Source organism: Coregonus lavaretus (genome assembly GCF_964263955.1).
Source record: "Coregonus lavaretus genome assembly, chromosome: 7".
Taxonomy (NCBI): domain Eukaryota; kingdom Metazoa; phylum Chordata; class Actinopteri; order Salmoniformes; family Salmonidae; genus Coregonus; species Coregonus lavaretus.
Window position 1 is genome coordinate 11,506,980 of NC_139994.1, and position 25,649 is coordinate 11,532,628.

Below are 25,649 nucleotides of genomic sequence, written 5' to 3' on the forward strand. Positions count from 1 at the left end.
CGCAATCCAAGAGTGAGCAGCGCCGGAGATGCCCAACTCGGAGAGTTGGCCCTTCATTGGACACTGTGTTAACAAACCTCCAAACGAGCTTCAATGACATAAAACACTCCTTCCGTAGCCTCCAACTGCTCTTAAAAGCTAGTAAAACTAAATGCATGCTCTTCAATGGAACGCTGCTTGCACCCGCCCGGCCGACTAGAATCACTACTCTCGGCGGGTCTGACTTAGAATATGTGGACAACTACAAATACCTAGGTGTCTGGTTAGACCGTAAACTCTCCTTCCAGACTCACATTAAACATCTCCAATCCAAAGTTAAATCTAGAATCGGCTTCCTATTTCGCAACAAAGCCTGATTCACTCATGCTGCCAAACATGCCCTCGTAAAATTGACTATCCTACCGATCCTTGACTTTGGCGATGTCATTTACAAAATAGCCTCCAATACTCTACTCAGCTAATTGGATGTACTCTATCATAGTGCCGTCCGTTTTGTCACCAAAGCCCCATATACTACCCACAATTGTGACCTGTACGCTCTTGTTGGCTGGCCCTCACTACATATTCGTCGCCAAACCCACTGGCTCCAGGTCATCTATAAATCACTGCTAGGCAAATCCCCGCCTTATCTTAGCTCATTGGTCACCATAGCAACACCCATCCGTAGTATGCACTCCAGCAGTTATATCTCACTGGTTATTCCCAAAGCAACGCCTCCTTTGGCCGCCATTCCTTCCAGTTCTCTGCTGCCAATGACTGGAACGAACTGCAAAAATCTCTGAAGCTGGAGACTCTTATCTCCCTCACTAACTTTAAGCATCAGTTGTCAGAGCAGCTTACTGATCACTGCACCTGTACACAGCCCATCTGTAATTAGCCCACCCAACTACCTCATCCCCATATTGTTATTTATTTTGCTAATTTGCACCCCAGTATCTCTATTTGCACATCATCTTCTGCACATCTATCATTCCAGTGTTAATACTAAATTGTAATTATTTTGCATTATGGCCTTTTTATTGCCTTACCTTCATAACTTACTACAGGTGCACACACTGTATATAGATTTTCTATTGTGTTTTTGACTGTACGTTTTGTTTATCCCATATGTAACTCTGTGTTGTTGTTGTTTTTATCGCACTGCTTTGCTTTATCTTGGCCAGGTCGCAGTTGTAAATGAGAAATTGTTCTCAACTGGCTTATCTGGTTAAATAAAGGTTAAATAAAATAAATAATAAAAATTGTTTAAGCTATCAGCTCCAAACCAACATTGAGATGTTCAGACTGACCCTTCTTAGATTGCTTGTCAAAATATTTTTTATACTATATAGACTTTTTGAACTATAACCATTTAACATTTGCATAAATTAACATGAGTTTGAATGAGAACCACAGGAATACAGAGGTAGCTATTCAAAATGGTCCTGCTCCTTGACCAATTAAGCTACAAGAACAACTTTAAAACATTCAGGCTACCCTAACTTCAAATGATTTTAAACTTGTATCAACTATAACTATATGAAGTTTTCAGATACTACGGTGAACGTTTCATCCCAGCTGCATCTATTTTGCACACTTCCGGGACAAATTTCCAATGTGGAAACTGTCAGCTTATTGAGGAATATATGTCTGAGTTGGACATGATAATATGCCATTTAGCAGACGCTTTTATCCAAAGCGACTTACAGTCACGCGTGCATATATTTTTACGTATGGGTGGTCCAGGGGATCGAACCCACTACCCTGGCGTTACAAGCGCCATGCTCTACCAATTGAGCTACAGAGGACCACATCCGGAGTAAGGCTTGCAAGCCGAAGGACACATTTACATTACATTTACATTTTAGTCATTTAGCAGACGCTCTTATCCAGAGCGACTTACAGTTAGTGAATACATATATATATATATATTTTTTTTTTATACTGGCCCCCAGTGGGAATCGAACCCACAACCCTGGCGTTGCAAACGCCATGCTCTATCAACTGAGCTACATCCCTGCCGGCCATTCCCTCCCCTACCCTGGACGACGCTGGGCCAATTGTGCGCCGCCCATGAGTCTCCCGGTCGCGGCCGGCGGCGACAGAGCCTGGATTCGAACCAGGATCTCTAGTGGCACAGTTAGCACTGCGATGCAGTGCCTTAGACCACTGCGCCACTCCGGAGTACACCATCACAACCATGAGGCACGGAGGTGGCAGTATCATGCTCTGGGGGTGCTTTGCTGCAGGAGTGACTGGTGCACTTCACAAAATAGATGGCATCATGAGGAAGGAAAATTATGTGGATATATTGAACCAACATCTCAAGACATCAGTCAGGAAGTTAAAGCTTGGTCGCAAATGGGTCTTCCAAATGGACAATGACCCCAAGCATATTTCCAAAGTTGTGGCAAAATAGTTTAAGGACATCAAAGTCAAGGTATTGGAGTGGCCATCACAAAGTCCTGACCTCAATCCTATATAACATTTGTGGGCAGAACTGAAAAAGTATGTGCGAGCAAGGAGGCCTACAAATCTGACACAGTTACACCAGCTCTGTCAGGAGGAATGGGCCAAAATTCACCCAACTTATTGTGGGAAGCTTGTGGAAGGCTACCCGAAATGTTTCACCCAAGTTAAACACTTTAAAGGCAATGCTACCAAATACTAATTGAGTGTCTGTAAACTTCTGACCCACTGGGAATGTGATGAAATAAATAAAAGCTGAAATAAATCATTCTCTCTAATATTATTCTGACATTTCATATTCTTAAAATAAAGTGGTGATCCTAACTGACCTAAGACAGGGAATTCTTACTAGGATTAAATGTCAGGAATTGTGAAAAACTGAGTTTAAATGTATTTGGCTAAGGTGTATGCAATCTTCCGACTTCAACTGTATATTAATTAGCATAAAATAACCCACCAACAGCAACTCTTGAACCATTCAAGCTAGAGACACCAAACCAACTTTCACATGTTCAGGCTATTCTAACTTCAAATTCTTTAAAATGTTTATTATATATACAGTACCAGTCAAAGGTTTGCACACACCTACTCATTCAAGGGTTTTTCTTTATTTCTTACCATTTTCTACATTGTAGAATAATAGTGAAGACATCAAAACTATTAAATAACATATATAAAATCACGTAGTAACCAAAAAAGTGTTAAACAAATCAAAATATATTTTATATTTGATATTCTTCAAATAGCCACCCTTTGCCTTGATGACAGCTTTGCACACTCTTGGCATTCTCTCAACCAGCTTCATGAGGTAGTCACCTGGAACGCATTTCAATTAACAGGTGTGCCTTCTTAAAAGTTTGTGGAATATCTGTCCTTCTTAATGCATTTGAGCCAATCAGTTTTGTTGTGACAAGGTAGGGTTGGTATACAGAAGATAGCCCTATTTGGTAAAATACCAAGTCCATATTACGGCAACAACAGCTCAAATAAGCAAAGAGAAACGACAGTCCATTGTTACTTTAAGACATAAAGGTCAGTCAATACGGAACATTTCAAGAACTTTGAAAGTTTCTTCAAGTGCAGTCGCAAAAACCATCAAGCGCTATGATGAAACTGGCTCTCATGAGGACCGCCACAGGAAGGAAGACTTAGAGTTACCTCTGCCGCAGTCGATAAGTTCATTAGAGCTACCAGCCTCAGAAATCAGCAATTAACTGCACCTCAGATTGCAGCCCAAATGAATGCTTCAAAGAGTTCAAGTAAGAGACACATCTCAAGATCAACTGTTCACAGGAGACTGTGTGAATCAGGCCTTCATGGTCGAATTGCTGCAAAGAAACCACTACTAAAGGATACCAATAAGAAGAAGAGACTTGCTTGGGCCAAGAAACACGAGCAATGGACATTAGACCGGTGGAAATCTGTCCTTTGGTCTGATTTTTTTGAGAGTTTTGGTTCCAACCGACGTGTCTTTGTGAGATGCAGAGTAGGTGAATGGATGATCTCCGCATGTGTGATTCCCACCGTGAAGCATGGAGGAGGAGGTGTGGGGGTGCTTTGCTGGTGACACTGTCTGTGATTTATTTAGAATTCAAGGCACACTTAACCAGCATGGCTACCACAGCATTCTGCAGCGATACGCCATCCCATCTGGTTTGGGCTTAGTGGGACTATCATTTGTATTTCAACAGGACAATGACCCAAAACACACCTCCAGGCTGTGTAAGGGCTATTTGACCAAGAAGGAGAGTGATGGAGTGCTGCATCAGATGACCTGGCCTCAACAATCACCCGACTTCAACCCAATTGAGATGGATTGGGATGAGTTGGACCGCAGAGTGAAGGAAAAGTGCTCAGCATATGTGGGAACTCCTTCAGGACTGTTGGAAAAGCATTCCAGGTGACTACCTCGTGAAGCTGGTTGAGAGAATGCCAAGAGTGTGCAAAGCTGTCATCAAGGCAAAGGGTGGCTACTTTGAAAAATATATTTTGATTTCAAATATATTTTGATTTGTTTAACACTTTTTTGGTTACTACATGATTCCATATGTGTTATTTCATAGTTTTGATGTCTTCACTATTATTCTACAATGTAGAAAATAGTAAAAATAAAGAAAAACCCTTGAATGAGTAGGTGTGTCCAAACTTTTGAATGGTACTGTATATGTTATGTTATTTCAGAATACTTAGGTAAGTTAACTGGCTAACTCCTTGATCCTGCTTTGTAGTATCCTCTGGTCAATTGCATAGCTGGGATGCACATTGCTCAGTTTATAGACAAGCCACCTCAACTTCAGTGCGGGCTTTGGCGCGTGAGGAGCAGCGGTTAAGAGTGGAGGAAAGGGAAAAAACAGAGCGCGCTGCCAGAAAAATGTGGGGCTCGTCCTAAGACCTGACGTCAGCAGGCACGAGCTTTAATAATATCACCAGTCCCAATCCCAGACAGTGGTCCTCGCGGAGGAGATGACAACTAGAAAAAGATTGCCTGAGACTTGTGGAGTGCGAAATATTTTGTTTTTAGTAAAGGAATAATTCTGGGTTCGATGAATTTAAAATTCCTAACCAGTGATGAGCTGGCTGCTAAAGTGGATTCTTATAGCAGCAGGGATTCAACAGGTGAGAAAGTGCCATTATAATACTTTTTTTTATCAACACATGGTTTAAGCCTTGTTTAGCAAATATATTTATTTCTGAAGTGCCAGATCTGATTCATGATTTCTTTAGAATAGAAGACTATTGATGCTTCCAGTAAATTCACCGGGTATTCCCGAGTTATCCATCCCATTGTTAGTTGTACTTTACTGCCACCATGTGGTTGTGTGGAGTTAGGTTTTGCATTTTACTGCAGATTCAACAAGTTATTGGACAATACTGTAATAGCGTGCCATCAACAAACATCAAATAGTATGTTGTAGTTTAATTTTGCCCTATCTGCCAAGTTATGAAATAATGTTTCATTAATTCAATACTTCATTGCTCACACAGTCTACAAATGTCTGGCCTCAAACTTAAGTTATATCACTCAGACTTTATCTAAATGTGAGAGAAAAAACAACTGCTTACACAAAGAGATGGAGATGAAAGTCTATGGTGCTCTTTGTTGATTTGACCAGAGTTGTGCTCATAGTCTACCCTCAACATTCAGCTTGCACTTTCTCAACCTGACAACACGATGCATGTGTGACACAACATTGGTCATTTCACCCAGGCTTGGCAGGGGTTAGAGGTGGAATCAGTGGAACACTCCACATCTGAGGAAAGAAAGTTCCAAGTTTCTTATCTGACCTATATGGCAGTAATGTCAAGGTCACATTAGAAGTCAATCAAGATATTTGATAAACGATTGATCACTTTTGCAGTCCCAGACGCCCAAACAGCGTTTGATGTTATGTGTGTCTGCTTGAAGTCACATTGGTCACAAGGTCACACAAAGGTCACACAAAAGGTCAAGGCGTTATAAGTTTGAACAGGTGATGGTATTCACATTCATCTCAATACCAATTTTAGCTGTCTAGATATGATGGGGGTAAGACATTTTTTAGTACTCTCTTCATCCAATTTCCCTTCATTTTTAGATTAAAGAAGGAAAGCTCGATGTAGACGACAGACTGTTAATGTCATGATCAGTTGTTGTTGTTGTTGTCGTTGTTGTTGTCCGTGTCTTTTTCATTACCTTGTGAAACACCCACAGAACGCCCTTTAATGCTAAAAGTGACACGTTGGTTGCATCCCAAATGGCACCCTATTCCGAAATAGTGCACTATATAGGGAATAGGGTGCCATCTGGGATGTATCTGTGTTCTCTGGTGTTGTTGTGTAATGACTGAGCCTGATGACAGCTGACTACGCTTCAGTAGCAGATCCCCTGGGTACTGGCTCTGTTGTACACCCATGGTTAAACCTCATTTATCTGCATTAAACCTCCTATGCGGTCAATGGATTTATTATTTATTAGCAGAATTCTATTAGAAAACCGTGAAGGCGACTGATGGGCTGCCAAGAACAAGCTTAGGAGAACAGAAATGAGCAACATAAGATGATTAAGGGGTCTTTTTCACATGTAATTAATTGCAGATTAATTGTGTATAACCTACCTGGATCAGAAGCTCTTTGGCTTTTATTATATTAATATAAACATGTTGAGGCTGCAATGTAATTAGAGAGGTTTAATACAGAATTAGACCCTGCAGTAACCTGCATGGGAATCTCCAAGAAAAGTTAATTTAGCACTGTTGGTCGGCCCATATTGGAGGCAGCGGTTGCTGTTATGACAGCATCAACATGAGTTATTATTGTTTTCATTGAGACGGTTTCCTGGACACAGATTAAGCCTAGTCCTGGACTAAAAAAGTGTTTTCAACTGAGAATCTCCATTGAGCAGGTTTCTTAGTCCAGGAATAGGCTTCATCTGTCTGGGAAACCATCCCCAAAAAGTTCCCTGCAAAAAATGTGTTTGTTGAATGTTCATACATCTTAAATGAAAGTTTGGCCCTCAGACATTACAGGGCCAAAGTAGAGTGTCTCGTTCACAAAGTATGACATTTTAAAGTAGCCCATTAGGCGATCTGGCTACTCCATGTGTAATAATGGGTTGTGGAACACTCTGTGTCTTGACTCATATGAGGAAGTCATGCTCTTATAATGTGGAGCCAAGACTGAGAATCATTTTTGGAGTTATAAATACTGAGCCAGTCTGAGCCAGCGGACGAGACAGTTTCGTCTGTAGGGACTTAAACAGTCTGGATCCAAAACCAACCGCCATTTGTTTGGTTGTAAAACTCTTCCTGGTGGCTTGTTCAGATAGCACATCTGTTTGAGTGATTTAAAAATGTGGTGTTTTTCATTTGATCACACACACAAAAATTGGGTTTCTGATCTTGGCATAAATATATACCGTTTGTACAGGCAATATTCATGGGGTGAAATGTTGGACACGTTTTATTGTTTTGTCACTTCAGCTGTGAAAATACTTTTATATTTTCAAATAAACTATGAAAAATGGCCTTCAGGCAGAATATTGTGTAGACAGAGGAACAAAAAGTACTTTGACTAATCAGTGTCATATTGATGAAATCATTTTGATTTCATTTTCTTGCTTTTACCTCCCTTACCCTGTTAATCAACCTTGATATTATTGTACAATCCAACAGCCCGAACAAGGAGGCCAGCCATTTAGCACATTCAGGAGGTGCAACACTTATCTAGCCAAATAGGGGATTTGGGTCTATTAGATCTTAGGCCGATATAGGACATGATGGAAATAAAAAAAGATTAAGGACATGAAGCTAATTAAGACTTTGTTCCTTGGGGCAACAGGATATTATTCCCCTGTAACTGTTGCTACGTCAACCTAGCAACAGTCTTTTGGGTGGCACTTATATAATGTGATTGCTAACAAGTACATGTGCTTCACAGGAGGTTAGTGGGGAGGACAGGCTTGTGGTAATTGGGGAGGACAGGCTTGTGGTAATGGCTGGAGCGGAATTGGTGGAACGGTATCAAATACATCAAACACATGGTTTCCATGGTTTCCATGTGTTTGATGCCATTCTATTTACTCCGTTCCAGCCATTATTATGAGCCGTCTCCCCTCAGCAACCTCCACTGATTGTGCTTTTAATTGTCCTAGACATGGAAACACAGATAACATACTGTACATCTTTGATGCTTTAGGAATGTCTGTTCTCTACTTACATGGTTTATTGTGTTACCAAAAGTCATAGCGTTTGACCGTACCAAACTAAAATATGTATTATGTATATCAAAGTGCATAACAATAACTCCTCTCTGTCCCTCACTTCTAGGCCTACTCCCAGACCCAGAATTCTACTGCCATGCTGCCCCTAGCAGAAGCCACAGACCTGGAGCCGTACAACCGGACCCAGTACTGCCACTGGCCCTGTGAGTGCCCCCTGGTCCCCCCCTCCTGCCCCCCAGGGGTGAGCCTGCTCATGGACGGCTGTGACTGCTGCAAGGCCTGCGCCAGGCAGGTGGGGGAGGAGTGCAACGAGGCAGACACCTGTGACTACCATAAGGGACTGTACTGTGACTACAGCTCAGACAAGCCTAGGTACGAAAAAGGAGTGTGTGCATGTAAGTGTCACTCACCACACCTACTCTAACCTACTAAAGACACCAATCATGATTAAAGGAATAATCCACTCAAAAACTATATTTTTGTATTTTTTTCATTAGTCCACTGCTGATACAGCCCCAAAATGTTTTGCATGTCATCAATCCGGTTTTCAAGATATAGCAAATTGTAACTTGCCACATCATCATGATAATGTGGCAAGTTACAATTTGCTTTCTGAAAGTCCTATATCTTGAAAACCGGATTGCTGACATGCAAAACATTTTGGGACTGTATCAACAGTGGACCAATGAAAAAAATACCAACCTTTAGTTTTTGAGTTGATTATTCCTTTAAGTCATAGTAACACTACTATGATCATGTCCCAGCACACTAATTGCACATCTAGTAACATTTCATCCTAGAAGGAAATTAGAAATTCAATGACAAAGTAACAATTATCAAAGGAAAAGTGAATAGGTTTCGCAATCATATTACCCAATGTCATGACATGTTTTTTTTGTTGTTCAGATAACACTAAAAACATAGCCTGCTACATTACATTGTCATCATTACCTTATTCACTGTGTATCTTTCTTACTGCTGTCCTGACCTTCTTTACCAGATATGGTTGGCACGGGCTGCGAGCATGACGGTGTGATCTACCGTAATGGACAGAGCTTCAAGCCCAGCTGTAAATACCAGTGTCTATGTGTGAACGGGGCCATCGGGTGCGTGACCCTGTGTACAGACTCCCAGCCCCCCCGGGTGTGGTGCCAGAACCCGAGGAGGGTCAAGATCCCAGGACGCTGCTGTGAACAGTGGATCTGTGACGAGCCCAAGAAGGGGCGGAAGACTGCTCCAAGACATGCAGTGGAAGGTAGGACACAGATCCATCAATCAATCAAACAATTGATCAAGCAATCAATCACTCAGTCAGTAGTCAGTCAATCAATTAATCAGTGGTGGCGGTGTCACCACTGTAATGGCTGGAATGGAATGAATGGAACCGTTTCAAATACATGGTTTCCATTAGTGATGGAGAAATAGTTAATGTGTTCAATACCATTCCATTCATTCCATTCCAGTCATTACTATGAGCTGGCCTCCACTGCAATCAATCGATCAATAAATAAATCAGTCTAATACAGTTGATATGTATGGATAGAGTCTCATGTATTGAAAATCTTGTAACACTAATAACCATGGTAATATTGGCCAATACTTTGAGAATTGTGAAGCAAAATAGTTTGAGGACAGTGCTTCACAGTAGCTCACAGGCAGTACTGCTGTTGCAGCAGTAGTTGTGTGGGATCTTAAAACACTATCAGCGGTGGACTAGGGTGTGTAGGTTGTTACTCCAGGGGGGAGAAGAGGTGCAGCTGTGTGTAAGAAAAGACTAAACCCTTTTCCTGTACACTCTCTCGCTCTCATTCTCAGGGTTATTCTTGGGTAGTTCAAGTGCTCAGCGATCCTGGCCAGTAGTGTGCAAAGCCAAAAGGGAACTTGGATGTACTAGAGCAGGGCTCTTCAACCCTGTTCCTGGAGAGCTACTGTCCTGTAGGTTAACCCTGTTCCTGGAGAACTACCGTCCTGTAGGTTAACCCTGTTCCTGGAGAGCTACTGTCCTGTAGGTTAACCCTGTTCCTGAAGAACTACTGTCCTGTAGGTTAACCCTGTTCCTGGAGAACTACCTTCCTGTAGGTTAACTCCAACCCTGTTCCTGGAGAACTACCGTCCTGTAGGTTAACCCTGTTCCTGGAGAGCTACCGTCCTGTAGGTTAACCCTGTTCCTGGAGAGCTACCGTCCTGTAGGTTAACCCTGTTCCTGGAGAGCTACCGTCCTGTAGGTTAACCCTGTTCCTGGAGAACTACCGTCCTGTAGGTTAACTCCAACCCTGTTCCTGGAGAACTACCGTCCTGTAGGTTAACCCTGTTCCTGGAGAACTACCGTCCTGTAGGTTAACTCCAACCCTGTTCCTGGAGAACTACCGTCCTGTAGGTTAACCCTGTTCCTGGAGAACTACCGTCCTGTAGGTTAACCCTGTTCCTGGAGAGATACTGTCCTGTAGGTTAACCCTGTTCCTGGAGAGCTACCGTCCTGTAGGTTAACCCTGTTCCTGGAGAGCTACCGTCCTGTAGGTTAACCCTGTTCCTGGAGAGCTACCGTCCTGTAGGTTAACCCTGTTCCTGGAGAGCTACCGTCCTGTAGGTTAACCCTGTTCCTGGAGAGCTACCGTCCTGTAGGTTAACCCTGTTCCTGGAGAACTACCGTCCTGTAGGTTAACTCCAACCCTGTTCCTGGAGAACTACCGTCCTGTAGGTTAACCCTGTTCCTGGAGAACTACCGTCCTGTAGGTTAACTCCAACCCTGTTCCTGGAGAACTACCGTCCTGTAGGTTAACCCTGTTCCTGGAGAACTACCGTCCTGTAGGTTAACCCTGTTCCTGGAGAGATACTGTCCTGTAGGTTAACCCTGTTCCTGGAGAGCTACCGTCCTGTAGGTTAACCCTGTTCCTGGAGAGCTACCGTCCTGTAGGTTAACCCTGTTCCTGGAGAGCTACCGTCCTGTAGGTTAACTCCAACCCTGTTCCTGGAGAACTACCGTCCTGTAGGTTAACGCAAACCCTGTTCCTGGAGAGCTATTGTCCTGTAGGTTAACTCGAACCCTGTTCCTGGAGAACTACCATCCTGTAGGTTAACGCAAACCCTGTTCCTGGAGAGCTATCATCCTGTGTTATAGCTGCAAAGAGGGGACCAACTCCATATTAATGCCCATGATTTTGGAATGAGATGTTTGACGAGCAGGTGTCCCCATACCTTTGGTCATGTATTGTATCAGCTCCAGTTTTGATTAATAATGTCTATAAATCACTTCTATCACTGCCCATATTCAATTGTTATTATTCTCTCTCGCTCGCTCACTCACACACACACACACACTTCCTCTCTGCCTGTCTCTGTTGACATAGCTCTTCCTGCTGAGGCGAAGGGTCGGAGCAGGAACTGTGTGATCCAGACCACCTCATGGAGTATCTGCTCTAAGACTTGTGGTCGAGGTCTGTCCCTGCGTGTCTCCAATGCCAACGAGAGGTGTGAGATGGTAAAAGAGTCCCGCCTCTGCAACATACGGCCCTGTGAGGTGGACATCATCAAGCACATCAAGGTACATGTACAGTATGTGGACACGTACGCATTGCATAGAGGTCAAATGTTTGTTTGTTATGATATCTATATTGAAGAGTTCACATTGCAAAAAAGACCACATTCCCAAGATTCTAGGAACATTACAAAGAAAATATCAATAACATTGATTTAATCATTTAACTTGTCCTCTTTCTCGCTCTTGTCTCTCAGCCAGGGAAGAATTGTATGAACATCTACAGAGAAGAGCAGCCCAAAAACTTTACCATATCAGGCTGTGTTAGTAAGAAGTCTTACCGGCCTAAATACTGTGGTGTCTGCATGGCCACGGACGATCGCTGCTGCATTCCCTACAAGTCCAAGACCATCGACGTGGAGTTTGTGTGTCCCAACGGGGCCGTGTTCACCTGGCAAGTCATGTGGATCAACGCCTGCTTCTGTAACCTCAGCTGCAGGAACCCCAACGACATCTTCGCCGAGCTGGAGAATTACTATGGCTACCCTGAGATCGTGAACTGAGACATTTCAATAATAAGACATAAGCTTATTAAGGGCTTTATTCAATCAGATACGCTTAGCCAACGTCTGCATAGCGGTTGTTTTGATGGTGTTAGAGGTGGAACTGCTTTAGAGCTGTCAAATCCACAAGTGGCTCCCGGCATTATACCTAAAGCGGACATTGCCATTGGCTACACGGAGTCACGTGAACAGAAATCCCCAAGCAACCACTGGAATGCGAGACATAATCTACACCTCCATTAGGATGATAGAAATCCTCATTATTTAGTTCAATGATTTTTCACTTTGAGCATCATTATTTCTATATAGCCTAAACTTTCTCGTTCTGAACTTCTAACAGGAGTGGCGTGGGTGTGGATTCCTGACAATGATCGCAAGAGCAGCTGCTCACCGATTTGACAGCTCCAATGCAGTTCCACCTCTGAAACATCCGCTATGCAGGTGTCTGCTATCGCTGGTTAATGCCTGATCTGATTGAATCTAGGCCTAAGCTTCCATCTACCCCTATTTTCACTTACTTTTCCCTTTCTCAAAGTTTTTTGGGTTTGTCAGAACTTCAGAAACTCTGTTATATATTTTATTTCATACATAAAGGCCGATATTCAATCCAAGGCACGTTACAGAACAGTTCATCATACAGAAGACAGTCCCAGCATTCGCAGAGATTGCATTCAGTCTGTTATAGTGCGCTCCTCTAGATCGTCCATTGGATTGAATACCGGTCAAAGTATTTTTCTTACAAGGGGATCTTTCTTATGCTTTTTTTCCTATTGGAAAAATGTGTGAATAAATGTTTTTTTGTGTTTTGAAACTTCAGAGGGTTTTTTAAGCACGTCTTTATGGTCTGTATATGGTTGCTTTGGGAAAGAGTTTATTGACTTACAAGTAAACCAAGTGTGTGAAATATTTTAGTTATAATTTATTGAAGTATATCTTGAATACTAAATGATTGAAAAAATTGTTTGTCATACAGGTATTTCTATATTCACAGTAACAAGTTTCATGAAATCTCATTCAATCTCATGTAAAGTTGATTTGATCGTGTGGCTCTGAATTGAATAATGAGTAAGAGATGGTGATGCTACTATAGAATGCATGTGCTATATATGGTTAATATGATCCTGTGGAACTGTGGTATCGTTTGATCTTACAAGGCCACATTCTACATAAAATGATGACAACACCAGGACAAAAAGTTATGTTTTTATTTTCTTAGTAAATAAACTGTTATGCCATATTTAATGCTTCTCGTCTACAGCATTAGGCAGTAGTGTATCTTTATAAAGCGATGTAGCCGGCAAGTGTTGCTCTAGTGCACGTAATAGTTGGAGAGGGTTTTTGATAAGCTCTATGGCTAACTCAATCTTTATATTACATCATGTGGATCGGCTTGACTTTCTCAAATCCATCACAACAAAGGAGCCTTAATAAGTCAAAGAGGGTTTCCATGGCACATTATTTCTATGTAATCACGGCAGAACAAAGATAATCATTTACATACACGAGAAGAAATATCCAAAAGAACAATTGTGCCTGAAGCCATGATCTGTTAATAAAGCAACAGTTTGTGTTTGTTTGATTAATGGAAGGGTAGTCTCTTGGAATGTTCTACAATAGAATGGCTACAATCATTTGATTCCAGAGTTAACAGATACATCCAGAAGACTTAACTCCAGACGAAACATCCTAAAACAGAGGAAGAGTTACATGAATGTGTTGTATGTACATGATGATACTCTTCAATTCCCTCCTTTCCAGTTTCAAAGACGAATAGCAATTTGAGAAGATAAAAAAGCCGACTTTCTTTCCTTGCCACTTTCCTCCCTATTCTTACTCCACTTCTAGTACATGAATCAGAACACTGAAAAGTTAATGATGAACAATTAGAAACAGTCAGGTGCACATTTGAGAAAGCTGTGTCAAATGCACTCAAGAACTACAGACAAAAAAGAAACATGTCACGATAGATTTAAACTGCTGTACTAGGTACTCGCTCTGCAGCCACAGCTTTCTCTCACATTCTCCGTTGCGGTGTGTCACTCTGCTGCGTTGCCCCTAACAACTAGACATTCCACCTGACTCGGCAGATGGGAAGGGATCTGTTTATTTCAGAATACATATTTCCCCTCTAAGGAATTTCCTTTATAATGCAGTAGTATATACACTTGCATAGCCTTACACACAACCTCTTCGCATAACTCTTTGGCATAGAGACAATATTCTCTAGTTGTGTATGTGTGTTTGTAGGTGTGGTTAGTGGCAGCGCAGCGGGAACCAGGGGGGAAGGGGGTCAGAGGTTGAGTGTCATGTAAGGGTCATCTAGCAGGACACTTCGGTGGATTTGAGCGCAGCGCTGCTATTCGCTGTGCCTTCCATACTGTCCGTGTGGGAGCGACCACGCTTCTCATTGGTGTGTGACCGGCTCCTGTTGCCCTCGTTGGTGTGAGACCGGCTCCGGTTGCCATCCATGGAGTGGATGCTGGAGCCCGATGCAGTGCGAGAGCGGACCAGTCTGGTCATGCTGGCGGCGGGCACTAAGGAAAGGAGGAGGAAGAGGAGGAAAAGGAAGAACAACAGAGCCAGAGAAGGAGGTTAAAGATCCATTCACACTCCTGTATCCATGGTCAACTGAAGTCTGATTGCAGGCACTATATTTAATATGTATCTTTAAATCATTATAGAACAGGTTAACTGCCATCCTGTTGTTATCTGAAGGTGCAGTTTCTAATCTCACCCACCAGGTGGCAGGAAAACTCATTCTTACAGGTTGATGTGAACACCTATGTTTTTTGCAAACAGTAATAGGGTAACCAGGCTTTTATCTTTCTACATAATTAAATACTTATGTTAATATAATTACTGGTCAGCGTTGGTTACACAGAGTGTGTGTACTTACTGTAGCCCATTCCCTGAATGAAGTACTTGAAGGCCTCCGTCAGCTTTGCAGGCTGTTGGGAGAGCAAAGGAGAAAGTTTGCCACTTGTTTCCCTGTTATTATACACATGACATATCAACAGATGGATTCATGTCCTAACCTACAAACTGTGATAATGAGAGGCATATGTATGACCGCTGTTGTAGCAGCAGGTGCTGAGCTGGGTATTAACTCTCCAGACCTGACGTCTGTGCCTCATTGCTACTGTCACTAATGCTCTTAAGTGAAGCTGCCCGTGTATTAGCCCACTAACGATTATCCCTTTGCCAACCCACCCCGCCTGCGTGAACGTGCTAACAAGTTAGAAACGCACCTGGTCAACCATGGGCAGGCCTCCGCAATCGGCCATCTGGATGAAAATACAAAATAAAGAGGCCATGAGATTAGGGACCGTTAACACCTCAGGAGCACGTCATTCAAGAGAAAAGAGTTAAGGTAGCAGGTCAGCAGCAGTACGACATTAGTCACCCCCCATTACACAAAACAACCTCCCTTTTTAACACTGTCTCAACGTGAAACAACAAGTGTTTTCCATTAGCCTCTGGACAGTTAACAGTTTATGGTCTATAAAATGTGCCCATTTCAGGGCTTTACAGAACGCATTTGGTCACAGCCAGGGGTGTGCACATCCTAGGTAGGCCAGACAGGAAGGATTGTGACCTGGGTCATGTTTATCAGGAACCAAACAGCAGTAAACAAACTCAAACAGGGAGGGCTGGACTTGGTCCAATAAGAAACTCAAATTTTTCTTTGCAAAACATTTTCCATTGCGTGTCTAATGAACATACCCTGGAGGCTGGGTACAGCAGCATAGCCTCAACCTGCGGTCTCAGGAGTCCAAGGCAAGGCTAGTAAATCAGTCACCAGGTAGTTGCGGAGCTTCTGGAAGCTCATCAGACTGCCTAGCCAAGATCGGACCTATTATTAGCAGGAGGAGGTAGAGGCTACTCACCTTGAGCAGTGTGGCCTTTGTCGGGTCCAGCTTAGTATTACACTCTACCTGTGGATGCAAAGTACAGAGTCTAATTGAGCGACTAAATATTTACCCTAGTAGAGAAATAAATAGGTAACTGGAGGAGTAATATTTTATTGCTAGAATAGCTTTTGTGGTGTTTGATTTCTTTCCCTATTTTGTCCCATGTTTGAATCCTAAAAGTTAACCTTTGTTAATGTTGTAAATACCTTGTTGGGTAGGTCAGGGCTCACCAACCCTGTTCCTGGAGGGCTACCCTCCAGTACGTTTTCACTCCAACCCCAGATGTAACTAACCTGATTCAGTTTTTCAACCAGCTAATTATTAGAATCAGGTGCGCTAGATTAGGGTTGGAGTGAAAACCTACAGGACGGTAGCTCTCCAGGAACAGGGATGGAGAGCCCTGATTTAGATGAATGGACAACACGTGTTCTTAGGAACTGAAGACCAGAGGTATTACTGTTAATGATTTGTTTATGGCCGTTAGGATTACAGAGTGTGTACTTGGACTTACCACAGCGTCAACGGCTGGAGAGCTGTCTCCTACCACCAACAGAGAAGGACACCTGAGGGCAAAAAAATGAATTGCTATTTTGATACGTGAGGCTTATTTGATTTAATAGAAGTTTGGTAATGCTTAGGTTGTGACGACTGTACTGATATAAGTGTGATGCACGTGACATCCCGGCAACTTTGAGAAAAAACACTTTATATCTGAGTTGTCCCTGTTGAAATTCGAGACGGTCTATGCATATTCATGAGGCTAGCATCTCACTCTCCATTGAATACAGGCGGTTGACGTCAACACCTCTCATCGACTATTCAACAAAGTAGTCAAATAACGAGATGTATCCACCAATCCAAAGAGAGGAACAGGAGGGAGCTTGACAGCCCGCCGTTCCGCTCTGTGGTCAACGAATCCCATTGTTAGGGCGGAGACTAGCATCTTGTCATTATATCAATTTCTGGTTATATTACTACAGGGTCAGGAGTTTTTCCCGGACCGAGTAACCACCTGACCAGGCTTTAACTAGGGCCCAGAGTTTCCAGGTTCTCACCAGGCTATAACTAGGGCCCAGAGTTTCCAGGTCAGGGAAAACTCAGGGCTCTAGCAATATGCCATGTGAGATGATTGAGGTATGGTGAAAGGTCAGAAGGTTTGGAACTCACTTCAGGGTTCTGACGGAGACTTTCCCACCAGGAATGGGCCTCTCAATCTCCAGATCCCGCCGGCTGGGAGGGAAAAAGGTGGGATATCAGTGAGGCCCAAACTGAACATATTGACATATTACAAATATGATATTACATATGCACATTTTATATTATAGATATGTAATATAAGACATGATATAGAAATACATAAATAAGACACAGTATGTCTATAATGAATATACAGGTGTCCTCTGGAGGACTTGTAAGACTTGATTATGTATATAAAATATATACATGTTTATGCGGAGTCAAAGGATGTTCATGGTAATCCGTGTTATTCTCTGCAGCGAGGAGTCTAGTGTATTTACATGTTGTAAGACTTGATTGAAAGGGATACATCAGGATTTTGACAATGAAGCCCTTTATCTACTTCCCTAGAGTCAGATTAACTCATGGATACCATTTTATGATTATTCTCTGCAGGAGCCCAGTGTATTTACCTGTTATAAGCTTTGACAAAGTGGTGCAGGTTGTACTGGTTCATGTCGTTCATGATGTGATGGCGGTAGGTGGCGATAAGGTCATGGTTGTTGGAGATTTCCTCCTACAGAGACAGAAATAAACACCTACTCAGACTCTGTGACCTAGTGACACAGTACTGCAACATGTAAGCCTGCTGTGAACTGTCCTATATCTATGTAGCCCATAATTGGAATAGATTCAATAGGATTATGTTGATGTGATTTGCAGTTTCAATCACTGTCTATCTGGGTGCCCACTGCTCACCTTTCCGAAGAGATGGCCGATGAGCATTTCGGGCAAAGCAGTGACCTGAAAAGAGATTCAAAAGCAGAGTTTTTTTTTTTTTTTATGGGTCAAATAGCAAAGATCAATCATATACATAGCTACGTTAATACTGTATAAACAAGCTATGTGACAATGTTGACAAAGGGCTTTATAAATCATCAAAGTTGATGGATTGTTGTGGATCTGTGGAGATGGTCCTGTATTGTACCTTGTTTGCAGCCCAGTCCATCCATCCCTCAGCACAGGGGTTGATGTTAATCAGAACCAGGCCTTCCACCAACGCTGGGTAGTCCAGCTAAAAACAGAAACAAACATTCGGTCAATGACTTCGTAATGGTGAAAATATACAAACAGTGCTCATTGAAACCTCATAGGGGTCCATTTAATTCACTATACGCATTGAAACCTCAACGTTTCGTAACAGAGCGAGGTCAGTTAGGAGTTAAAACATTATTTGTATCCCTCCCTCATCTGCGTTTCAGCACATTGAGACGGGAGTCCCTACAGAGCCGGGTGTTTTGGTGCGGAGCCAGTCTAGAACATTTCCACACTCACAGCAGCAGGCTAAAGCAATAAGCAGGATTGTACACCCAAAATCAGCACTGCATCACCGGGAACATTAGTCTACTGTAACTTCTAATCCCAGTTTGATTAAAACTCTTCATAATGAAGCATACTTAAGCATTTAAGCATGATTGAAAGGGGAAGGTAGGAGGGCGTCAAACTCACAGCGAATCTCGCCAGGATGTAGGCTCCAGCTCCGACGGCTATTCCAATGACGCTTTTCAGGCTGTGGTTAACAAAAACACAATATCATCAGAATCTTTTTTGAGCCAAAATGGATGGAGGTCTAAGACATCATGGTCTTTTTTCATAAAGCATCTCAAAATAGGAGTCTTATTCATTATGATCTAGAAGGCAAAACAACACTTCTAATCTGAGACACTTTCAGAATATAGATCCTGAACAGTTCAAATGTATGAGGAGAAATATATTTCATAATGAAAATATTTGATCAATTTCTAAATCTTATAGTCCTTGTTTGGACTTACCCAAAATGCTTGAGGACCAGGGGGAGGGACTCAGACAGCTGATCCATGGAGGGGTACTCGTACCTGGACAGAAAACAACAACCGTCAGGGTTAAAGTACTTCCATTATCAACACTATACAATGCTTCTTATCACTGCCCTCCAGATCTCTATTCCAGCAACAGCCTTATACTGGTTTCTCCCATCCTTTTTTCACTTTGATCATCTCTCCTATTCAGATCAATGGTGATATGGACTCAAGATGCAAACGGTCATAAAAATGAAGCAGCAAAGCAATCAGGTAAAAAACTATATTCACCTAACTAGCTAATGATTTATCAAGACATCAGTGTAAATGGGTCACAACAGATCTAGATTGTACAGTACAGAGGTCAAAGGGTAACAGACGAACAGGCTGGCCTACATTTGGTGCAAAGGCGGTGAGGTCTAGGGTGGTCAAGTGGTCTAAGCCGCTGCCTCCAGAACACATACCGCTGCAGCATGGGTTTGAATACGGCCCACTGCAGTTTCAGCACTCTCTCCTCCATCTTTCCATCTGTCCTATCCAATCAACAAAAAAGATGTGAGATAAGGCTAGACGACTGGGCTCACCCATTAGAGAACGTGTTGGCCCCCTCGTGCTGCCCAGGGGCATCAATGTGGCACACAGCAAAGTGCTGCATGATCTCCTGCATGTCCTCATGCTGGAACATGGGGTCAAAGCACGTCTTGTCTGAAACAACATGGAGATCAGGTACAGGATGTTAGTGATGAGGCTGGATCTCACATGATTTGTGGATGACAGATGTCTAACATGGTGGGCATTGTGTGCTTCTTCTCAACTTTCGATGTATCTATTTATTTAAATGTTTATCTTTATTTAGCCAGGTAAGTCATTGAGAATCAATTATCTTTTACAAACAAAGTAAATGAACTTTTCATGATGTTGACTAGCCGTTACAGTCAACAAACAGACGTTCTCATTCTCAAACTTAACATACTGAAGGTAGTAATACCAAAGAGCATGGCGACATTAGTCTTACATTGAGGGGTGACATCAAATCCATTAACTAGGATGGGATGAGTGAAGCGTATGGGGCTTACGGTTCAGTCCAATGTCATGGAAGGTGAGGATGACAGGCCGGTCTCCTTTGGGCGTCCCCTTCATGGTGCAGTGGATCCTTCCATGGGGAGTCTCCACATCGTGCTCCTAAAGATGGAGTAAACCACGGTTAGCAAATAGGGGTACCACAAAACTCTGTTAAACTTTAGAAGAAAATATTATCCATAACAAACAAAAAAACAATGAAGAACTCTACTCGACCTGGACAAGGTAAACCCTAAGCGAAACAGAGTTGAACTGCACCAAAGTATCCATGCTTAGCAGAGAATGAGAATACACTAAGCTCATGTCAGCTTTGAAGATGCAGAGAAAACACTTGAATGAATCATTATGGATTTAGTTTTGCCCTTCAGAATCACTTGTTTTTCATTTGGGCCGCATGTATTTTCTCCAACACTCAACACATTGTAAATCAGAACACATCCAAACAGACTTAAAGTTCGCTCTGAATAAGAGCAAACGCTAAAATGACCAAAATGTAAAGGCTTCATCAGAAAGTGCCATTGAAAACAAAAAAAAATATATCCAACTTTCAGTGAAACAGACAATTGGCTCATGCAAAAGCCGTTAGCCTTTCTGCATTCAGTACTGTTTCTCAAGGAGTCATCAACCAGAGCGTCTGGCAATAATGCTTCAACAATTATGATTTCTGACTGATGCGTATTACTTCCAAAAGGACCATCAGTCCACCATGTTTCTCCCAATCTGAGATTGTTTATTTCAATCCCACAATAGTACAAACTGAAGGTAAACAAGCCCAAGACGAACCGTCAAAGCACACCATCAACTACTCCATAACAGACAGAGATCCAACAGTACTCACAGAGGTTTCAATCTCAGCAACACTCTCCATGTCCGAATCCCCCTCAAGAACCATGTTTTCTAGTGGCTTTTGGTCACCCGTACTGAGTAGTAAACAGAGGTACTGCTCTGAGCTATAGATCCAATTGAAGGTAAGCTTCTGTAAAAGGTTCTTATGAGGGGACTTGTCTGAGGGTTGTGTTTTATACCCCTGGTACTTACTACTCTGCATAAGCCCATGGCCTCCCATGGTGCTTTGCAAGGTGGTCAAAACAAGATAATTCTAGCTGAAGAGATCCCTAAATTGGATCAGCACAATGTCAGAAAGTGGGGCAGCAAGGGATATTTAATGAATAGTCCAAAGTGAAGAGTAAGCAAGCCATCAGATCAATAGGAATCCAGTATACAAGAGCAATGAATAATCTTTAACCCAGTTGTCAAAATATCCTAATTTGATGACATATCAGGCGGTCAAGAAAGAGAAAAATAAAGTATTTTTTTGTAATAGCATTGGCATAATCATGTCTGAAGCCTTTATAGTGTATTAAGTCATTCTGTTAGGTATGTCTATGTGGCAATGTTTCAATAGATTGAAAATGATTCACTCAGGATCATTATGAGATACTGTACAAATACATCAGTTCATGTCTCAATGTTATCAGTGTGGGGAGATTATAATCTTTAGTCTACTATTCCAAAGATCAGATAGACTATTGGCTCCTAGGTGCAATTTTGTTTGCGGCACGTTCAATTTCATAGGCCTAGCCCACTGGACCTACTGATACTGCAAGTATGAGTGGTTACCAATTAAATACTATTGCCACTGGAATAGCGGAGGAATCCTGACGTCATAAACCCCATACACTGACCAAAACAAATCTTACAAGGAAGGTAGTTAGGTCCAGTTTAAGACCCTGAGTAGGTGTGTCCCAAATGGCAACCTATTCCTTACATAGTGCACACATTTTTCCAAATTCCTATGGCTCTGGTCAAAAGTAGTACACTACATAGGGAACAGGTTGCCATTTGGGACGCAATAAGAGTCAACAATGTAGTCAAATCCAGTTCAACCAAGGCTTCCCTCCAGGTTCACATAACCTATTTACATGACATAAGGTAAACATCTGATGGCAGTATCGTCTAGGTAGCCACGGCTTATTTGGCGGCAGTTTGATATAGACATATGCTGAGCTAATCCCATTGAGCTAGCTAGAGGAGGGAGAGGAGAAAGGAGGAGGGATACATGTGTAACTAGTGTGCCTGAGCTGAACGGGGGAGGGGGAGGCAGCCTGGGAACGGGACAGGTGTCCGAGGTGTCCCTCCTCTACCTACGTCAGTAGGGCTCTAAGACACAAAGTGATATTAAACGCTTGCCCTGGAAACCTGAGTTGACTAATCCCAACCGGCATGAGGGTCGGTTTCCACGAGATGGTTAGCTGCAGGGAGAATCCCTCTACTGGCACCACTGACAATTCCCAGGTCGAATTTTTCAGGATATTAGCACATGATAGGCTATTTATAAGTTAAGAATGAAAGCATTGATTGGTAGGTAGTGGGTTCCCAGTGGTGCAGTCCAAGGTCCTGAATGTATGTAGTTGGTATGCTGCTGGCTGTATGTCAAGACAACATACACACTCATACTAGTGCTCAAAATTAAATTATACTTTTTCCTCTTCAGATTACACAAAGGGCTACAGATAAAACATTAGTGCAGTAGTCATGTAACGTCATCTGTCAGTATCAAAGAGACTTAAATGTGTGCAAAACTTCCACCAGAAAAGCCTAAGGGGCAGCAAGTACTGCAAGATGATTAATTAATTAACTGTCCTTTTACATTGCCCACCAGATGTGGCTAAATACTAAATTATCACAACCTAATCCATGTGGACATTAATCTGACTACTCTACACTGAAACTTGTGGGTTATGTCAACATGTGGGCTCCCGAGTGGCGCAGCGGTCTAAGGCACTGCATCTCAGTGCTTGAGGCGTCACTACAGACCCCCTGGTTTGATTCCAGGCTGTATCATAACCGGCCGTGATTGGGAGTCCCATAGGGCAGCGCACAATTGGCCCAGCATCGTCCGGGCAGTCATTGTAAATAAGAATTTGTTCTTAACTGACTTGCGTAGTTAAATAAAAAGAAGTGTGGATATCTATGTGTGTACCATAGGGACATACCTTTATCACAAGTTGTGCTACAGCCGCTCTCAACCCCTAAAAATGACAGAGACAACGGTTATAGAGAGTTAAGTCCTTCCAATAAGATATGATGAATTAGAGAATACCTAATTGTCCTATGGGCTGCATTGTGTTTTAAATATAAAGAAAGTTGAGGAAAAAAAATGTATCGGTAAGGACCAGTATCAATGTACAGCACAAACATTTCAGACTGTTCCTGACAGCTAAACAGTCATAATTTATGTATGGAGTTCAGTTGTCCTATAACAAAGTTTAAACTACATTTCGCACAGACAAATAAACCGTAGTCTATAGTACATGCAAATCAAATGTATGATAATATTAATGATCGTGTGTTTACTTACTGGCAATTCCCGGTCAACAAGCAGGGGTGCTTTTGACGCAACTTGGATGTCATCCATGTCTTTCAGTGAGAGAGAGTGAGAGTGAGAGAGGACTGTTATTTAGATATACGCTGACTGGTTCAACCAGTGGTGGAGCGTTCCTCCGTGTTTGAGAGGAAATTTCATATGACACACACTACCGGTCAAAAGTTTTAGAACACCTACTCATTCAAGGGTATTTCTTTATTTTTACTATTTTCTACATTGTAGAATAATAGTAAAGACATCAAAACTATGAAATAACATATGGAATCATGTAGTAACCAAGAAAGTGTTAAAATCAAAATATATTTGATATTTGAGATTCTTCAAATAGCCACCCTTTGCCTTGATGACAGCTTTGCGCACACTTACATTTCAGTCATTTAGCAGACGCTCTTATCCAGAGCGACTTACAGTTAGTGAGTGCATACATTTTCATACTGGCCCCCCATGGGAATCGAACCCACAACCCTGGCGTTGCAAGCTCTTGGCATTCTCTCAACCAGCTTCACCCGGAATGCTTTTCCAAGATTCTTGAAGGAGTTCCCACATATGCTGAGCACAGTAGGTGTTCTAAAACGTTTGACCGGTAGTGTACCTTTCTGATCCTTGTACATTTGTTTTGATATCATGTTATTACGATAACTTAACAGTGAGAAAACAACACTGGTACACTCTCATTCAACAGTGCATTTACAAATACAGTCCAATATTCAACTACTTGTCTTTTCAAGTAAATAATATCTAAATACTGACTTCTAAATAATTGAAACAATTTATTTATTTTTTACTAAAAAAACATGACATAGTATTTGAACCCAGGTCTGGATCTTATAGGTACCATGCTTTCCTTTCCTTTCCCAACCTTTGTATGATACTTCTACGGATCTAAACGTCTCAAAAACAACTTGAAGAGGGGGAACTCCAAGTGTTTGACAGGAGTTATTAACCAAACTTCCACTGCACACAGTTAGCCATGACCACCTGATTTTTACACAAAGGAATGATAGATAACTGAAACACAACATCAGTGTTGTCCTCTCGTAGGGATTGATGTATGACACGGTTTGAAGACTAGAACACTAGCAGTACACCAAGCCCTAGCTACAGCTATACTTTTCAAAGCATTCTAAACCAAAATGAACTCTGAAATGAGAGTCGCTCCGGCTATTGCAAGGGAGTGGGCGAGAAATGAAATCAAGCTGCTGTCTGCAGATCATGCTGCTGTGGATCGTGATGCCATTTTGGTTGGATTGTGGGAGCTCTGCTGTGCATGCAAATCAAATTAGATGGTAAACAGACAGGGTCTTTGTGTCCGGCAAGGCCGAGGCAGGGCAGGCAGGCCGAGGCAGGCGAGGCTGGTAAAGGCCAAGAGTCAGGCTCTTCCTCTGTGGTGTGGTGTGCTAACTGGGCTTGGCCAACACACAGGAAGCTACTGACACTGCATAGCTTCCTTCACACACACTCTCGCTGACTAACTCTCACAGTACTCTCCCCCTCTTCCTGCCTCACACCATATTCCTGTCTTTCCCTCTCTCTGCTGTACAGCTATAACAATATCCTTTGGATCTGATCTACGTACAGGTTTGAGATGTGCCTCTCCAGGGTAATCTTTAAAGAAAGCGTTTCGTTTAACACACACGTGGAGTTTTGGGTGTTTGGGCAGGTTTCCAACAGAACAGCATCCGGACTCTAGGGCTACATCCCAAATGGCACCCTATTCGGCCCAGTGCACTACATAGGGAATATAGCGCAATGTGGGACGCAGCCTATAACAGAGGCCTCTGCCAGGCCTCACAATAGGACAGAGAGGAAGAGTATCAAGCAAACAGGTTAATTTTTCTGCTGTGTTTTTTTTTTAAAGACATGGACGCCTTGCACTGCAAGTCCTTTGTTGGAGAAACTGTTCGCCATTTCCCACTGAAATTGCAACATTCAGATCAATCCAACCATTTTAGAGAAGTTACACAACCAAACAATCTGGAAATGTTGATAAAAGTCTGAAAAAAACCACACAAAAAACAGTTTTGAATTTATAGCAGCACAGCTAATCCTACTGGTGCTAAAGAGGCTAGCCG

The 25,649-nt window shown here is 42.4% G+C and overlaps 2 protein-coding genes across 3 annotated transcripts in view; one reads left to right on the top strand and one right to left on the bottom strand.

Moving 5' to 3' along the window:
• Nucleotides 1–4,867: 4,867 nt before the first annotated feature.
• Nucleotides 4,868–13,421, top strand: LOC311132695 (CCN family member 4-like). Its single transcript, XM_084165967.1, has 5 exons — nucleotides 4,868–5,064; nucleotides 8,253–8,541; nucleotides 9,147–9,401; nucleotides 11,494–11,687; nucleotides 11,879–13,421. Exons 1-5 carry the CDS (start codon nucleotides 5,017–5,019, stop codon nucleotides 12,182–12,184), a joined length of 1,092 nt encoding a protein of 363 aa, XP_084022093.1. The 5' UTR covers nucleotides 4,868–5,016; the 3' UTR covers nucleotides 12,185–13,421.
• LOC311132694 (protein NDRG1-like) overlaps nucleotides 13,376–25,649 on the bottom strand; it is a 38,570-nt gene continuing 26,296 nt past the window's right edge. For both annotated transcript variants that reach the window (XM_084165965.1, XM_084165966.1), the window contains exons 2-16: nucleotides 23,551–23,609; nucleotides 23,186–23,221; nucleotides 20,186–20,291; nucleotides 19,694–19,814; nucleotides 19,104–19,166; nucleotides 18,781–18,841; nucleotides 18,260–18,346; nucleotides 18,031–18,075; nucleotides 17,745–17,848; nucleotides 17,263–17,325; nucleotides 16,607–16,658; nucleotides 16,072–16,119; nucleotides 15,433–15,468; nucleotides 15,081–15,132; nucleotides 13,376–14,718 (exon numbers count right to left, since the gene is read on the bottom strand). In XM_084165965.1, coding sequence (XP_084022091.1) covers nucleotides 14,504–14,718; nucleotides 15,081–15,132; nucleotides 15,433–15,468; nucleotides 16,072–16,119; nucleotides 16,607–16,658; nucleotides 17,263–17,325; nucleotides 17,745–17,848; nucleotides 18,031–18,075; nucleotides 18,260–18,346; nucleotides 18,781–18,841; nucleotides 19,104–19,166; nucleotides 19,694–19,814; nucleotides 20,186–20,291; nucleotides 23,186–23,221; nucleotides 23,551–23,609 — 1,148 coding nt within the window. In that variant the 3' untranslated portion in view covers nucleotides 13,376–14,503. The remainder of the gene's footprint in view (nucleotides 14,719–15,080; nucleotides 15,133–15,432; nucleotides 15,469–16,071; nucleotides 16,120–16,606; nucleotides 16,659–17,262; nucleotides 17,326–17,744; nucleotides 17,849–18,030; nucleotides 18,076–18,259; nucleotides 18,347–18,780; nucleotides 18,842–19,103; nucleotides 19,167–19,693; nucleotides 19,815–20,185; nucleotides 20,292–23,185; nucleotides 23,222–23,550; nucleotides 23,610–25,649) is intronic.

What these genes read in the sequence shown, in the direction of transcription:
- LOC311132695 (XM_084165967.1), top strand. Translation starts at nt 5,017, where the DNA reads ATGAGCTGGCTGCTAAAGTGGATTCTTATAGCAGCAGGGATTCAACAG. An exon ending in TAGCAGCAGGGATTCAACAG is followed by an intron (nt 5,065 to 8,252) that starts GTGAGAAAGTGC and finishes CCTCACTTCTAG; the next exon opens with GCCTACTCCCAGACCCAGAA. An exon ending in CGAAAAAGGAGTGTGTGCAT is followed by an intron (nt 8,542 to 9,146) that starts GTAAGTGTCACT and finishes CTTCTTTACCAG; the next exon opens with ATATGGTTGGCACGGGCTGC.